The 18,921-nt window shown below is 34.5% G+C and overlaps 1 protein-coding gene across 8 annotated transcripts in view; it reads left to right on the top strand.

Moving 5' to 3' along the window:
• EYA1 (EYA transcriptional coactivator and phosphatase 1) overlaps positions 1-18,921 on the top strand; it is a 377,709-nt gene that overhangs the window by 219,274 nt on the left and 139,514 nt on the right. For all 8 annotated transcript variants that reach the window (XM_072604857.1, XM_072604859.1, XM_072604856.1 and 5 more), the window contains 2 exons: positions 1,211-1,260; positions 3,094-3,221. In XM_072604857.1, coding sequence (XP_072460958.1) covers positions 1,211-1,260; positions 3,094-3,221 — 178 coding nt within the window. The remainder of the gene's footprint in view (positions 1-1,210; positions 1,261-3,093; positions 3,222-18,921) is intronic.

Raw genomic sequence — 18,921 nt, 5'->3', positions numbered from 1 at the left:
ATAATATCTAATGTTGTGAAACTGTCAGACCGAGAACTTTAATCTTATGCAAAAGTTTTTAAATTTTATAACTAGAAATAACAAAGCCCAAATACAGATTATGTTTGCCTGGATAATATTTATACCATTTGAGATGCTTTACTTTTCTTTTCTGTTCTATAATCATTAGTGGTATCAGTTCAGGTTGAATGAAGACACATCAAAAATCTGGAATTCACTGGCATGGAAACACTAGCTAGAATATACATTCTTCACTGGTGAAGACTTACCTTGTGCTTCCAAGTCAACAGTCAATCTTCACCTGAACTTTTATCACCTGCTGGCAATTTGCACTGCCCCTGGAAGAAGGACTGTGATATCAAAGGCTGCATATTATACTATTCATTGCATCCTAACTAAGTGCAAATCCATCTGATAACAAAAGGGGCCATCATAACACTGTTTCACCAAGATTTTGAGTTGTTTATTGAAATACTAAATATACTTATTTTCTGGTCAAGTCTTAAAAGACAGATAATTAACTAAAGACTAAATACATTCTGATTCTGAAGGCAACGAAACAATATTAATTATACCTTTACATGAGAAAAGTAGCATGACTCTATATAGAATATATCATGGAAAACATGTTTTTGCTATTTTAAGTCAGGCTAGCATTAAATGGAGTTGCCCAGAAACTTGAAAGTTAAAGGACAAACAGAATAAAAACAAATTCTCCATGATAAGGATAAGAAACTGTCAAGACTTACAGGGGTGGGTGGGAAATATATTTCAACCAGTGATAACAGAAGATGAAAGATCTTTTGAGGATGCTGGAGGGTTAATGCTTGAACTACTTCTGTTAACCATGTTGATTGGGTGAATAGCTACCTTTCCTAGGCACCCTTTCCAAGCTGCCTTCCCCAGGCTGCTTTGCATGTTGATTGGGGGAGGGGTAATCCAGTTTGCAGCTGTCATAGGCCAGTGATGAATCACTATCCCGTCATTTGGCTGCCTTCCCCCTTACACGGGGAGGAGGATAGACCTGCAAGAGGAAACAACAGTTGAGACTTCAACTTATAGACAATATGCCTTTCACTGCTGCAATATCCCCCCTTTTTTTCTTTTGGTTAAAGGCTGTATTGTCATCCTCAGCCATGTGCTTTGTATAATTAAGCCTGGACACTGAGGCAGAATAACAACAGCGTCTAATTTTTCTCCCTGACCACAGGTGCAAAAATCTCAAACCAGTTCAGATGTTGCTGTTTCCTCAAGTTGCAGGTAAGGGCATTATTGATATTGGGCTTTTACTGAAAAGGACACTTTATGATCCCTCTCAATTTATACATACAGTTTCTTAATTTCTTACCATTAATAGCAAAAAAAAATTCATTGTAAACCATTTAGCAGCTTTCTGTGCATGTGAGATTGTTGTTTGTAAGAAGAAATGGAATAAGAAACTGAGTTTCAAAAGAAGCATTATGAGCCAATAATCATTTCACTGTGGTAAATATCTGGCAGGCCCATGGAAGTGAGTACCTACTGAAATAGATGAGAATTAACTGGAGTTAAAGGCAGCCTGGCTGGAATTCTGCAGTGAAGGTGAATTGGATAAGTTTTACAAGGAAGAATACTTGAAAGTTTTTAAAAGTTTCTATTGATATGTTAAGAATATTTTAAGTCACCCTGCATAATTGATTTAACTGAAATCCTTAAGGTAAAATTTTAACTTGTAGTAGCTTTGAATTAGGCGAAGAGTAAAGAGTATCAGCATTACGTATGTATATATATATATACACACATACATGTGTCAGCTTCATATGTGTGAGTTGTTCCAAAAGTCTTAGTGCAGTTTTAAGTTATTAATGTCAATATTAATTGAAGTTCTTAAAGCCTAAAGCTGCACCAAGACTTTTGGGACACCTTGAACAACATATAAACGCATATGTATGTGTGTATATTATGTGTATATACTATATACCCCCTCTGTTGAGGAAGGAGGACTTGAGTTAATAAAAAAATTTTAGAAGTCCTGACTATTTAGAAAATAAAGCAGTATGTAGCTGTACTTTTTTGTAACTTAAAATAAATCCTCCCTCCTCACCCCACCCCCTTTATTAGGGGACTACAAAATATGAAGTGGCAGCTCCATAATGGTGAACATGACTAGTGGCTTCTGTACCTTTATACAATAATTAACTGGTGAATATAAGAACTTTCAGAGGGAATTTAACTGTTTTTATATTGTAAAAATGTGAAATTACAACATTAAAGTAGAATAGTCCTCATTTCCCTGACCAAGTGACAGCTGAGGTGCTAGCAAGTGCTAAGGCAGCCTAATGCCTGTATGGATCCCCTGTATGTTGGCCTTATCCCTTGTCAATTGGGCACGCTGCATGTAATCCACAAAGCAAACAAGTGAGCCGCCATAATAATGTTTTAATGCTGCATTTGTTTCAAGGGAAACAGAGGAACAATTAAGTAGTTTGCCAGAGTAAACACATGCATCAGGAATATCTCATTCCCTGTCACTAGACTGTAGGCTTCAAGTGTTTTATTTGGTTTGGAGACCCATTAAATTACAATTGGGTGGTAAATTATGAGGGGGTACGCAGTGCTAATTTAGTGCTTCTTTGGGGCATACTCTACAATAAAATGATGGTCCTTTACATAATGTATATGCATAGTTAACTTTTCTGTTGCTAAAAGAAAATGTTTTTAAATATCTGTAACAGGATTTAGACATTTTTGTAACGATTGAATTTCTTCTTTCAACATTAAAAATAGATGTATTGAGCTGTGACCCATAGAACTACTTGCACAGTTTGGGGTGGACTGAAGTAGGGATTGAATAGCATACACATATTTTTAAAAAAATTACAACGTGATCTCTTATGGATGCAAGCTTTGATATCTCTCATTGGCTGTTAACATCATAAAAGTCACAACCAAAAAGGCACAACATAAGACAACCATTTGGATTACAAAAAAAAAAAAAAAAAACAGGAAAATTTCTACAAGTGTATTTCAAAGAAGGTATCAAATAGCAAGCACATTAAAGAGTGGTGTTATGAATTTAATACATCTGTCAAATGGAAGACTTCTTGTCTTTAGGTCTATGGAAATGCAGGATCTAACCAGTCCACATAGCCGACTAAGTGGTAGTAGTGAATCCCCCAGTGGTCCAAAGCTTGATAACGCTCATATAAATAGCAATTCCATGACACCCAATGGCACAGAAGGTGAGTTTTTTTTTTCCTTCTGATTATTATTTACTTAGTATTTTCATTTGTTAATATGGACCTTTTTTTAAAAAGTTTACTATGCTTTGATTGTTAAACCCATGAATGTCACTATTGCTATTTTATTTTCCAGTTGCTAAAATTAAATATTTGCAAATAATTAGCTTCCTCTATTATTCTAAGATGAGCTATTTTCCATTTACATACCTGGAAAAGTATTGTTATTGATTATTTTTTGTTTATATTCCATTTTTGTTCTTAAGTATCAATAACTGATCATTGGCCATTTTTCAGTTAAATGAGCAGTAAAGATTTTAAATTATCTTATTTTATGCTTCCCTTTAATAGATATAACTAATTTGGGTGAATTGTAAGATTTTAAAATAATAAAATATTTGATTATCTATTGCTATAAACCATAGGTATATGAAAGAGTCAAATCACTGGTTTATAAAGTATATTTTAAAATAATAAAGTGTTTTGGTATTAAAACTAAGTAATATATCTTAGTTAAAATTATGTTGTATATATATTTTCATAACTAATTATGATAGTCTCTAAATCATAGGTTTAGTTCATCTGTTAAATTCCATATCTGATTGTCTGTTTTAAATAACATGTACCTTGGGTATTTTGGAAACTTAAAAATTTACATAGATGTATTATAGAAAACATTAGCTATAATAACATGAATTATCCATGTGTGTTTATGTAAATACTAGAAGAGCAGAGACAGTAAGCCACTGTAATCTATAAAACTTAAAATTTCTGTATACTGATAAATGCAGAGATTTTGTTTCCAATAGAAGTTCAGGAAATTCTACCTCCTATAATTCATTATAGTATAAATAACACAGTTACATAAAATAAGTTGTTTCTCATGTAGTTTGAGGTTCATATTTTTATACCCAATAGAGACTTTCAGTAAGATTTTTAGTAATAATTATTTGCATGATTTATAGAACATGATGACTTGTTAAATTGTCTTCTATTACTTGAGAAAAACAGAACAAAAATCTTTAGAAATAATGAATTTCCATCCAAAAACTTTTTTTGTTCACTCACACTAGGAAAAAATTTACCTGAATGTGATTCATATGAATTATAGGAATAGAGAAGAATTTATAAATTTGTGTGACACCTAGCACAAAACCGAACAGTTCTTGTTTTCTTTTTTGTTTTTCTTTTGGCCTTTCCCTTCAGGTGACAACATGACTCTGCTCAACACTGCAGCCTGGTTTTTAAATATGAGTACTCAGACCACTGCAGGTTTGTGTGACTGTGTGAACACAAACAACACAGGTGTTAGAGGACACTCAAAGATACAGGCAGAGAGGTTAGGAGTAGCATCGCAGAGAGAATGGGCAACCCTTCTAAACCTTCTTAGTCATTTCAAACATTGGGCTAACACCTGAGCAGGTCTGTACACTGTCTAGTGGATGGTGGATAAGGTACTGCACTTAGAAACAACAAGACTAAACTTCAAAGGCTTCCTCTGACACTTTGTATCTGTGTGACTAGAGGTGTGTCACTCCAACTTTGTTATAGACTTGTGGCTCCCATCTGTTGATACAATGAACAAGTAAGAAACAATATATTTAGGGGGGGGTGGTTTTGTTAAGTTTTTCAGTAATTCAGTTTGCTCATCATCTAGTTCCATGTATCAATAAGAAGCCTCAAACATAAGCTGAAGTGATCTTAATGAATGAATTAAGGATCAGTAATTAGAAAAAGCTTTCTTACCATTTTGCTGAAACACAGCTTTACAAAATATTAAGCCACCACTTTTGGACATATCCTATGTGTGTAGTGACTTTCTCTTTGAAGTGCCTCATTGTAGTGATGTGTGTGGTTTGCTCTTTTTCTTGCATGTCGAATGGTAAACTGCTTTAAGCACACACATTTTACATCAGTTTGAAGGTGGTTTGGGGTAGTGTAGCTTTACAAATTCTGTATTTTAGGAGGTTATTTTTATTTGGTGAGCAGTCACTACATCATAAAATTCTACCTCCCTATTCAGTCCACAAGCTAACTGGACAATGCTCTATAACCTAAAGATCCTAAGTTCATTTCCTAAATTCTAAAGAAAGGGAGGTGATAAGGGAGACATATTTGCCTTAGAATGGCTATTTCAGGGCAGCTAAGAGGTGCAATGAATAGAGCACCACACCTGAAGTTGGGAGGACCTGTCCAAATCTGGCTTGAGATACTAGCTAGCCATGTGACTCTGGGTAAGTCACTTAAACCTGATTGCCCCCCCCCAAAAGTAAAAAAGGTAAAAAATGGCTATTTCAAACAAATACTCAACACATTTTCAGATGTCTTTCACTGATGTAAAAATGGGACTTTGTAGATTGATATTTGTGTGTCATTACTGTCATTTTGGTATGGATTTCCCCACTAGGGTTTAGCTATCTTGCTGAGCTATGTGATTTTAGATATCTACAATGCTTTGAAAGAATAGACCTCATGTTTTAGAATATGCTATACCAACCTGTCCTTTAAAATGACAGGGTATAGTTTATGTTCTAATATGCATAAAACTGTTCAGAAATTTTTAGAGGATTTGAAGCTAACATTATTGTTATCTAATTTAGGCTTCAGCTTCTTTGATTATTTTATCTATCTCTTCTATTACGTGTTTCCTTCACTTCTCTTGGCCAACTCTAGAAGAATGAAGATTAAGTGTTGTTAGGTTATTGTTACCCAAGACTCCTCTCTATGATCTTATCATTCTGGAATAATTTTTTCCTTGTTACTTTTGCCTGTTTCAAAACAAATAGAAATGTTGCAACTAGCAGTAATAATAATAGCTAGCATTTATAAATGAGATAATATTTATAAAAACACTTAGCATGGTGCCTGGTATATCATAGGTACCATGTAAATGCTTTTTCTCTCCTTCTTCATCTCTCTTTAAGGTTTAGAGAGAGGTTTGCAAATATTGTCTCATTTTTATCCTCACAACAATCCAGGAAAGCACCATAGTCTCTTGTGGATAATAGTGACATGGAACACTGGAAAACAAAACAAGAAAAGCAAATCTTAAACTCTTATTACTAAAAACAAAAAGTCAAGAAGTCATCCTCTGCCCTTAATGAAAACAAAACATTGATTCAAAAGAAGGAAGACGCCAATGATCAAAATTGTTTTGTTTTTTTAGAAATTTCGGAAGGTAATTAGAAATACCCTTGGAAATCATTTCCAAAAATCATTAAGTCAGCAGAGTCTACACATTTTTACACCAGCTCATTCATCTTGTCTACCTTTACACTTTTCATGCCTATCTTAACTTTTTCTGCTTTTCTACAAGAAAAAGAAAACACGAATTTGTCTTCAAGAACATCTACCATCACTTCATCAGAAAAAACAAATAAGGGAATGCAAAGGCAAAGCAGAGTGCTACATTGTACATGTAGCCCCTGGTTATGGGGTCAACACATGTCTTTTATGCCCTGAGTACACAGGCCAGTGCCTATTTTCATGGTCAATCAAAAAGATAAATAAAAAAGGACATGGAACCATGATTTCAAATACTGTGCTTTTCCCTTCTAGTCTCATCCTATTTGGAATAGATAAGTGCTGATTTCTTTGTAATGATAATAGTCAGCATTTCTGCAGGGCTCTGAAGTCTGCAAATTAAGGCTTGTAGGGAATTCACAAACATTATATCATTTTATTGTCAGAACAACCCTGGAAGACAAATGTTGTTATTATCCCCTAATGAGGAAACTGAAGAAAACAGAGGTTAAGTGACTAGCCCAGGGTCACACAGCTAGTGTCTAAGCCACATTTAAACTCAAGTCTTCTTGACTCCAGGTCCAGAACTCTGTCTGTGGATCCACCTCACTGCCGGTATCTCATGATTAAACATTCTTTAGATTCTCTCATTTTTTCTGTCATTTATTATTATTGTTGTCATTATTATTATTACCATCATCAAAGGGTAGCTAGGTGGTGCAGTGGATAGAGCACCAGTGCAGGAGTCAGGAGGACCTGAGTTCAAATCTCCCTTCAGACACTTGATACTTACTAGCTGTGTGCCCTTGGGTGAGTCACTTAACCGCCATTGCCTCATCCTGGGTCATCTCCAGTCATTCTGATGAATAACTGGTCACTGGATTCAGATGGCTGTGGAGGAGAAGTGAGGCTGGTGACCTGCACAGCCCTCTCTCACTCAAATCAAAGTCAAGTGCAAGTCATATCATTTCTCTGATGGCACGGTCTTCTTTGACAATGAAGGCTGAACTCACACGTATACCATCATTAAACCACCACTGTTTTTTTGATATGAGTTTTGATTGTAGTTAAAACGAAATAACAGATGAGGACATGCATTAGTCACAGAAGACTATATTCCATAGTTTTTTTTTTTCATTTACACTTAACAAGTATTTTAATACTGGAAGTGTAGTCATAGGAGTGGAAAACTTATGGAGGAGGCTGATTTTTTTTCTTTATAATCTCCTTTACTCTACTATTATCAACACCAAATTGAATTTCAAGCCTGAAATGACCTTAAATATTTTCAACCCTGATTTTACCCATGATGAAGCTAAGACTCAGACCTGTCAAGAGACTGGCCCAATAACAAACAGAGCAAATCTGATTAAATCTCAGATTTCCTAACTTGTTATCCAGTATGGCACGTTATTTTTTTTATGATCTTAGGGGGAAGTAGATCTGAAGAACCTTTTAATTATTTGATGTGAAAGCTTAATTTGTAACTCCTCCTAAAAATAGTTGGATATCAAGCCTAAGGAAACATTAGTACTGCAACGGAAAGAAATTGGAACTTGGGAAATGTAGATGATATAAAAGAAAAGATAACTTTTAAAAAAGAAGACAGTCACCCAGATATAGGGTGAAAGGACCATGACTCTAATCTAACTTTTGTCATATACCACATGCATGACCCTGGGAAAATCATTTAACTTCTCAGAGCCTCAGTTCTTGCATCTGAAAGTGAAGATTTTGGACTAGATCATCAAAGACCCCTTTTAGCTCTAAATTTCTGATCCTATGAAGAGCTCCAAGTAATGCTGACTCCTAAGATCACCCTGACTGAATTCTCTACTCAGAATCTGTCCTCAAAATATATAGGCAAATAAGAGAAAATTTAATGTATGATATATTAAATAAATAAGCACTATAAGTATGTTCATAGCAGTTTAATAATTGGTGTCAGTGACATTCACAAAAGTTAACAATCCTTTAAAATGTTATGTGAAGTTATATCATAGTTGATATAATCCAATTTGTCTGCATACTTTTAGGATGGTAAAAGTGAATTCTTTAAATTAAACATGAATATATTCAATCAATACAGGCAGCTAGGTGATGTACTGAAATCTAGACTCAACTAGACTGCAATCAAGACATCTTCTTGAGCTCAAATTTGACCTCAGACAATTGCTAGTTGTATGACACGGGGCAAGCACTTAACCCTGTGCCTCAGTTTCTTTGTCTGTGAAATGAGATAGAGAAGGAAATGGCAAACCGCTCCAGTATCTTTGCCAAGAAAACCCCAAACAGAGTTACAGAGAGTGAAATGCATATATATCGATGATGAAGATGGCATAACCTGGGTTTAGAGATGGACCTCAGGTAACAGCATTCTCTCAAGTTTTAAAAATCTACAATGAATATAAAAGTTATACATGGCAAAAGAAATGGAAACAACGCAAATATTTCAATTGGAAGTAGACTTCATCCATTTAAAGTGAAATTATTTTTTCTAAATATGTTAATAACTGTTGTAGTTGATAGTATATTATTTTCATTATATCTTTTGGGAGTGAGATAGCTGGATATTACAGTGGATAGAGCACTAGACTTGGAGTCAGGAAGACCTGAGTTCAAATTCTCTCTAAGAGTATTATTAGTTGACCCTGGATACATCACTTACCTTCTGCCTCATCTGTTTTCTCATCTGTAAAAATGGATAACAATGACTTATTTCCCACAGTTGTGGTGAGGATCAAGTAGAATGACATACAATAAAATGTTTTGTAAACTTTAACGTCAATAAAATATTAGGTATGAATGGTTGAATAAAAAAACTACAAAGAAGTGCTTAAAACACTTTAAGCAGTCTCAAAACTGCTAAATTCTGGAGATTCAAATATAAAAAGCAAAGACAGTCCTTGCCCTCAAGGAGCTTCAGTTTTTTTGAGAGAAATTCAAGGAGCTTAAATTCTACTGGGGAAGATGATACATAAAGAGGAGTGGTAGCCTGACAAGGGGTGCTTTGGTCTGAAAAGTTACAGAGATAGTGAGTGAGGTCATAGCAGAGTATGTTACCACTAACCCTCCAGGAACAATGATGGTTACCATAATTGTGGTTCTTAGTTCCAAAATTGGAGGGGGGAGGGGGTAGTGGTGTGTAAAAGTTATCTGACAGGCAAAAACAGCTATCAATCCTGTGAAGGAGATAGCTGGAGAGTTGGGAGTAAAATTAATTTTATGGTCGATGATTGTCAGGGGTCGTCAGAATGGATTTCTCAAATCGGGTTTTATTCATGCACTCGACAGTGATGCTAAGGATTTTTGTTGCTGTTGCTTGTTTCAAGGTGTAAGAAGCAATTTCTGGCATAAAAACTCAAGTTTTTAGTGATTATAAGGTTTTTATTTACTGAACCATCACAGCAACTTGACATGACTAAGGGAACAAGGATCAGGAACCTTGGTTCTAGTTCCACCTCTTCCATTAGCTGGCTGTGCAACCTCTGTCATGTCACAACTTTCCTAGGCTATGTTTTCTTCACCTAAAAAATGAGATTTTTGAGGACACCCCCACCCCAGCACAAGAATTCTATTATTATTCTAATTTTGAGGCAATAAATCAGTCTCTAGTCTCTAGGTCTCTAGTTGTCATTCATCTATTTGGACTTAAGGTTGACTAGTTTAAATATTGATTTTGATCACATTTGGGGGGGAGGTTATTTGCCCCAGAGCTCTAAGTATTAATTTTCTTTTGTTTTCCATATTAACATTAAGCCAAATTTTTTAAAATGCTTACTTAACACATCAATTGACAGTTTTTATTTAAGAGAAGCCAAATTAGATGCAATTAGAATCCTCATCTGCTTCACTGGAGTTTAGAGGATTCTGATGGTAATTTACAGTGCATGTCTGAGTTGGTATCTCATATTTTTGATAAAATTTCAGATAAAATCTCAAATTAGTGGTTGAATTATATGCATTTTGAAATGAATTTTAGATATGGTTGCATGTAGAAAGAATGATAGATTAATTTTCATGACTTACTTTTCTTTAATTATACAAGATACATTTAAGACACTCTTTAAGTAAACCTCCTTTAAAAAAAATTAACACAGTTTAGTATAGATTCCTAAAAACTTATGTGTTTTCATTGTTTTTTCATGTGGTTTTATTTTAACAGAAATATTTCCATCTACATGAAATACTTTAAGTGTTTTCTCACTTAGATATGACCACACCAAAAAATTAATAAAATATTTAGATAGAGAAATGAATGAAGGGGCAGGGCAGCTAAGTGGCACAGTAGAGTACTGAGCCTGAAGTCAGAAAAACTCATCTTCCTATGTTCAGATCTAGCCTCAGACCCTTATTAATTGTGTGACCCTGGGCAAGTTACTTAACCTTGTTTGTCTCAGTTTTCTCATCTGTAAATTGAGCTGGGAAAGGAATTGGCAAATCACTCCAGTATCTTTGCCAAGAACACCCTAAATAGGGTCACAAAGAGTTGGAACTGACTAAAAAACAATTGAACAACACTTGGGCTAACTTTTGAAAGGTTAACATGTTTAAAATGTTTGCGATTATATATGTTGAGGTGCATGGAACAGTTCATTATCATTACTGTTCATCCATTTAATCTTTGTAAGATCTGGAGTTTGGGGACATAGGGTAAACATATTGAAGACAGAAACATTTCTAATTTGCAATGTATTGACACAGTTGCTTGTGATTGTACTGTTGTCCTGCTAGGGATATTTCTTCAATGTAAAAAAAAAATAGGAGGCAGGAAAATCCAAATTTGGTACAATTTTAGCGTTTGTGTATGTTTTATAGTTTAATATCCTTATTGTTGAAGGATTTGAAACTCTTACTATCATCTTCCATTGTTATTTATAGTAAAACCAATGAAAACTGACTTATAACTCCGTCTGCTATAGAGTATAATTCTACAGCATAAGACAAATCTGTAGAGCACCCAATGCCTCTCAAGACCAAAAAATGCCTGATTTTAAGGCATTTTATCTCTGAATCATGTCCATAGAGTGAAATTGAAATACAGTTTATAGTGAGATTGCTTGGTGCTCCTGGACTTGTGCTCCAAAATACATGAGATGTGTAAGTTAACTTTCTCTCTTATTAGCATTCAAAGTTTTAACTTCATTCTAATTCTTAGCCATCTTCCTATGCTGAACCTGATAAGAGAAAGTAAAAATGTTGCATTTTGAATTGATCATATTTTCATTTTAATATTCTTTCTTGTTGCTTTGTTGAATTTCTGGTTTCATCAGTATGTGTACTGCCATGCTAAATAGAAACCATTCCTTCTCCATGCCTCATTTCCCCACCGGGACTTTTCATGCTGTTTACTTCTTATCTGTATATTCACATTAATTCTTTATAGAGGATATTGTTACCCAACACAGTAAATGTCTTTCTTTTATTTCTTTTAATGTCTTGGGGGTACAGAGGTACCCCCCTTTCGCTATTTATGATATCCCATATTGCTATACCAAGATAATATTTGTAGGCAGGAGATATGTTTTTCCATTTGGGGTGGGCTGGTAATATTGTTCATCACTTCAGTACTTGGAAAGATCTATTATTTCATCAGTGGATTCATTCATTATAACATTTATAAACATTTATGTTTCTGGCCCTGTGCTAAGTATTTGGGGTCCAAAGACCAAAATAAAATAGTCCCTACTCTCACTTATCTTCTAGTCAATTAAAAATATATGTAAACTTAAAATTATTTTGAGGGGAATACTAGCAACTATGGGGATCAAGATAGGGAGGAAGTAACACATGAGCAGAGCCTTAAAGGGAGCTTAAAATTCTACAAGGCAGAGGGCATAGGGAGCACATTCCTGGCTTGGAGTCAATCTGACATTCCAAGACATAGAGGCAGAAGATGGAATGTCATGTATGGTAGCACTTATTGGGTCAGTTTGTAGAGTATATCAAAAGTAAACCACAGTAAGCCTTGAAAAGTAGATGGAAACCAGTTAATTAAGTGCTTTAAGTGACAAGCAGAGGAAATGATTTTTTTTATCCTATAAATAATTTGGTGCCACTGGTGTTTCTGATGCAGAGAATATATTGGAGTGACTTGATACCCATTAGGAAGTCATTGCAATGGTTTAAAAAAGATGTGGCAAAGTCTTCACTAGGGTGGGGATCATGTGAATGAAGAGAAGACAGATTTGAGACAATTTGTGGAAGTAGAGCAGAGAAGGCCATGACAGATGATTGGATATGAGGGGCAAGGAAGATTGAGAAATTGAGGATGGCTCCCACACTGTGAAACTGGGTGACTGGAAAGACAGCTGTGCCCTTAACAGAAACAGAAAAGTTAAGCAAAGAGGAGAGTTTGGGAGCAAAGATAATGATTCCTATTTTTGGCACAAAAAGCTTTAAGATACTTATGAGATATCTAGTTGTAAATGACCAATAGCAACGTGCAAGTCTGGAATTTGGAAAAACACCTAGGTTTGCATGCTTTTATGCATGCACACACACAGATGGATGTCTGTATTGTGAATCTAGTTCTAGCTACAACATATATATATATATGTGTGTGTGTATATATGTGTCTATACATATATGTGCATACATGTGTAAGGATATATTTATACTCATCTGGCTATAGGTATACATGTATAAATGTATACTTATATATGTGTAGATACAGATATACTTAAAGATATAGGATTCTTTGTTGTAGAGAAGATAATTGAACTCACCACAGGTGACAAAATTATTGAAGAAGGATATAAAGAAAAGAAGAGCACAAGGCATAACCCTGGGGTATACCCATATATGGTAGGTAGAATATGAACCATGATCCCACAGAGATGACTGAAGAGGAGTAGCATGGTGATTATGGGAAAAGCTGCAGACAGCAAGTGGGAATCATACCCATTAAGAAGCAAGAGACGATGTCAGATGCTTCAGAGAGCTAAAGAAGGAGGAATACTGACAAAAGGCCATCTGATTTTGTAATTTAGAAGTTGTTGATAAATTTGGAGACAGCAATTTCAGGTGAGTGTTTAGATCAGAAGCCAAATTACAAGGAATAGAGGAGAAAGGGAAAGGAGCAAAAGAGAAGGCAAATAGTACAGACCTTGTCTACTATTGTGAATTTAACAATAACAAGAAGAAAAGATATAGAATGGTATATCTTGAGTGTACATTTCCTTTAAGAATGGGGGAAATTAAACACATGTATAGGAAATAGGAAAGGAACCAGAAGATAGGAACAGATTTAAAATTTTAAAGGAGTTGAGAATTATTGGAAGGGTAAGCTTTTAGGGTACACAAGAAGAAATGAGATCAAAGATACAAGTAGAAGGGTTGACCTTGATAAAGACTAGGTTTCTTTTTTATCAAAAACTAGAGAAAGGGAGTAGAACGTGAAGGCTAATATCAAGGATTTATATGATAACGGAATTGAGGAGAAGGAGTTCATGCCAAAGAGTCACTATTTTCTCAGTGTGAGTTATGAGGATAGCTACTTCTCCATGCCTTTGGAGGTAGTTTTGCAGAATTGGTGTGGCCAAAAATATTCATCACCTGGAGGGCAGCTTTCTTAATGAATTTATAACTAGAGTGATTTTCAGAAGACATCCTAATGTTGGGGCTTACACTTGAAGTTTTTAGCGCTTGATAGGATTACCCAAATTTGCACTTCAGTGGTACAGCCTTAAAGAATTATGATGAGTCATAGGAATTGGACTTTAGCAGAAGCATTGTGAATTAAGAAGGAAATTTTGATAAGAACCATTCTCAAAATTCTTTCAGTCTCAGAAAGTAATGTAAAGTTCATGATTTCCCCTCTGAATTTGCCTTCAGCAATTTTGTGAAATTCACCAAGGCATCAGATTTAACAAGTTACTCAAAACTAACAAAGACTGTTAATTTTCCTCCATTGGTTATAGATGACATAAACATACTCCTGGTGATACTGTATTCTGCCTGGGAGAAACCAACATAATGCCTTTGAGTCCTTGAAAATAAAATTCCCTTTGTCTTTGAGGTACTGTTTATTGAATGGAAAAATGAGACATTGTCTCTGACCATTACGATAAATTTAAATCATATGCCTCCAGGAATATTGACAAATTCTAAGTTCTACAAAGCTCTATATACATATATACATATATATGCCTATTTGTATTTTTAAGGTAAACAATTCTCAGCTTGTTATCTTAAATTGATTACTTGTATGTTGATATTCTATGATAGAGCAGAAAGAGTACTGGAATTGGAATCAGGAGATCTAGACTGAAACCCCAGTTTGAAGTAATAAACAACAAGCCATTTAACTGGGATGACCTTAAGTTTCCTCACCTATAAAAAAGAGGTAAAATCATATTTGTACTGCCTACATTCCACAGTATTTTTAGAGAATGTTCTTTGCAGACTTTAAAGTTCTATAGAAATGTCTTATTGTAATTATTTTTATTGATCATAACTCTGAAGGGCAATTCTGATAAGGTCCTAATTTGTCTTATATAAGCATTAAAAATCTGTGATACAATTTGGCAGAAAAAGTAATTTATAAAGCATGTTCATTATTTTTCTCTACATGTCTTGGTAGAGAGGGTCTTCAGTTTTTATTTCAGCCTTTACCTGTTACTGCTGAGGGAAAAATTTAATGAAACTTTGTTCATGATGATGGTGATGATGGTGATAAAAATATATGCACACACATCCACACATACTCATCCGATGCTGTGAAATCATTTTTATTCCAATGAAATATGAGTTCGAAATGCTTATCCTGTCACTTTTGTTAATGAGGAGGCAGAATAACATTGATATAAAAATTCCTACTGTTCAACTATACCACCAGTCTCAAAAATATTTTGACATTCTTAATGATATTTAGTATTTTAATTTATCCAGAAGAATGTTTGGATAATGACAAAATTATGAACCTCCATTTTATTCGCTAATGCCTTATCAGTGCTAATTCATAAAAGTGATAATACTTAAGTGTAAAATGACTATGTAGTTTACCATACCAAACTGTAGCAGAATATGCTAAGGCTCTGAAAAGTTGTTTCTTAAATCCTTGAAAAGGGCTATTCCCTTATGAATTTATGTTGTATATATGCCATGTAGTTCCAATTGAATTTTGCATTTATGCTCATGAATTCTGTCCATATTAATAGCTGAACATTTCGTAGACTTCCTTTTCATGTCTGCAAACTAGAGCTATGTTAGCAATAGCACAGAGTGTTCCAGGGCATCTGAGGATACTGTCTATTTCTATTGTTAACAATTAAATGAAAACATTCAGACCATATTCTCAGTTGAGAATACAGTAGAAGAACACAGAATATTTTACTCAGATGGTAAGGGAGAAAAGCTGGAGAAAAACACTATAAGAAAACAGACACTTAGGGAGCAAGAATATTTGGAAATTTGGGAGTAGAAGGCTTGCTCAGTATATGTTGTAAAAAGAACTAGGACACCAGTAATTGGTGAATTTTTATCTCTATGATAAAATAGCATCTGCCCATTGAACTAGTAATAGGGCTTGAGGATGAATAATAGACACTTTGATACTTCAGCTGACGTGCGATCTCATCAGTGTGGGCTCCCCCTCCAGCATTATACATTACAATCCATCCATACCTTTTAAAATATTTTATTGATGTCTTTTATTTTTATATTGCTTACATAAATAGGTAATATTTATTATATAGCCAAGATATGTTTGCCTCTATCCCTCCCCTCTTCTAGAGAGACATCCTTATGTCCACATTTTTAAAAAATGTGGTAAGAGGAAAAGCAGCAAAATATATCAACACAGCAAAAAAATCTGATGTTTCATATAATTCTGTTCCACACCTATGGATCCCTCTGCAAGGGAATTGCGGGGAGGGAAAAAGGGTCTTCTTACAGCTCTTCCTTGAGACCAAACTTGCTCTCTTTATAATTTCACAGCATTCCGTTTTTATTGCTTTATGGTAGTTGCTGTCCAGTTATTGTGGTTGTACTCATTGTGTCTTTTGTTTAATTGGCTCTGCTTACTTTCATTTATATCAGTTCCTACTATAATTTATTCCATGCTTCTTTTTATTTATTGTTTTCTGCATAAAATTTCATCACATTTTTGTTTACCTATTCTCTAATCAGTGGGTATCACTTTATTTCTAGTTCTTTGCTATCATGAGAAGTTCCATTTCAAATATTTTATTACATGTGGATCATTTCTTTCCTGTCACTTACCTCCTTAGAGTATATGCCTTGCAGTGGACTTTCTGGTTAAAGGACATGGCCATTTTAGCATTAGGTTTGAATAATTTCAAATGGCTTTCCAGAATGGCTGTGCCAATTCACAGCTCCCCCTAAAATACATTAGTGTTCCTACCTTTTCACCACCCCTCCAGTATTAGCTGTCTCTGTCTTTTGTCGTTTTCCATTGGCAACATCTGATCTGTATGACTTCTCTTCGTATCCTCCAATAAATGTTTTACTGGCAGTCCACTTAACATTGTAGGGCACTTGCTCTAGACCTTTTGACATTTGTGGGTACTGGCAAATTGCCTTTTTTTGTTAATACCTCACCATTAATCAGTTTATTCAATTAAATTCAACAAACATTTATTAAAGTGTGAAATAAATACTAAGTACACTGGATAACCAAAAAAAAAAAAAATCAGTGCTCTCTGACTTCAAGTAGCTTATATGCTATTGACCCACTTCATTTTTCTGGCCATATGTCTCCTTGATGACATCTTTATTGTTGCTCTTGATGCTCATTCCGTATTGGCATTATACCCTTGTCTATTTATTCCCACCATGCTTCTCCTTAAAAGGATCCTGTCTGGAAATAATGTTCTGTGATAAAATAGGCATCCTTCTATGAATGCTAGCCTCCTTTGATTGATTGAAAACTTCTTGAGGATAGGAACCATGCCTTCTTCTTCTACTATATTCTTGTATAGTATCAGATACATGAAAAGGTATTCTAATGTTTTTGAATAAATTGGGAACTAATTGGTTCATGATTTATATGGTGTGTTTATTTGTGAGTTCATATGGACAAATGAAAAAGGTATGCATGTATGACCTTTGATGGTAGGACATGTATATATTTTTTAGGCTATAAAAAAACAGATCTAATAATTTTCTTAAATCATATGGTTGAGGTTCTAAATCATGGGTAGATTATTTACATTCAATTTTCATTGATTTCATGGGGATTAGAACCATATCCTAATTTTCTTCAAATCTTTCACAATACCTCACATAGGTCTTTGCACATGGTAGGAACTAAATAAATGGTTGTTGAATGAAGGTATTACTGGCTGGTCAGTTGGGGGAATGAATGAATATAAAAGATGCTTTAGTGCTATCTAATCCATAATATGTTTCAAAAGTTAAAATAATCAGTGACTCAATTATTTGGTGTTCCTTTGCTTTTTTACCTTTTCTCTCTTTTTACTGCCCCCTATGTGAAGGGAAAGTATTTTACCAGAGAGACAAAGAAAGAAGATAAAGCCTTACTCAATAAGTTTTGTTTCATTTAATTATTCATTTCCTATAATCCTTAAATAGCTCCTCTAATCCTTCATAAACTGAGAAATGATTTTATCTTCATCAGAATGCATCTAATTAGTGTATTTATCTCATTATCTTTTTTGACTTATTGCAGTATTGACTCTTATTGATCCCACTAAAACCCACAAATTTTTTTTTCCTTTTAAGGCATGCACTTTTATTAAACGATTTATTTCATTTACTTTTACATTATCCGATTAGAACTCATGTTCTTTCTTTAATCCCAGTTACTGAACTAAATGAATTTCTGTGATAGCGGAAATGCTGTATTTCAACCTTCCTAATTTATTTATTATTTTTTAATTTTATTATTATTATTATTTTATTTGTTTTCAGTGTTCTACAATCACTTCCATATAATTTAGATTTTTCCCCTTCTCTTCTGCTCTTTCCCTCCTCCCTCCCCTGATGTCATACAGTTTTATATAGGTTCTACATGCACATTCCTATTAAATACATTTTCACCTTAGCCATGTTGCATAGAAGAATTAAAATGAATGGGAGAAATCATATAACAAACCAAAACGTATTACAAAAGAAAATGATCTGTTACATTCTGCAATTGAATTCCATAGATCTTTCTCTGGATGTGGAAGGCATTTTGCCTTAAGAGACCATTGGGAATATTTTAAGTCCTTGCATTGCAATGAAGTTCTAAGTCTACTAGAAAAAATCCTCACACACTGTGGTTACTGTTCCTGGTTCTGCTCCTTTTGCTCAGCATCAGATCATATAAATCTTCCCAGGCCTCTCTGAAGTCTTCCTGTTCATCATTTCTTATAGCACAATAGTATTCCATTACATTAATATACCAGAATTTATTCAGTCATTCCCCAATTGATGGGCATCCCCTTGATTTCCAGTTTTTGGCCACTACAAAGAGAGCTGCTGTAAATATCTT

The sequence above is a fragment of the Notamacropus eugenii genome, chromosome 4, assembly GCF_028372415.1.
Source record: "Notamacropus eugenii isolate mMacEug1 chromosome 4, mMacEug1.pri_v2, whole genome shotgun sequence".
NCBI classification, from domain to species: domain Eukaryota; kingdom Metazoa; phylum Chordata; class Mammalia; order Diprotodontia; family Macropodidae; genus Notamacropus; species Notamacropus eugenii.
This window is presented reverse-complemented; position numbering and strand designations above follow the sequence as displayed.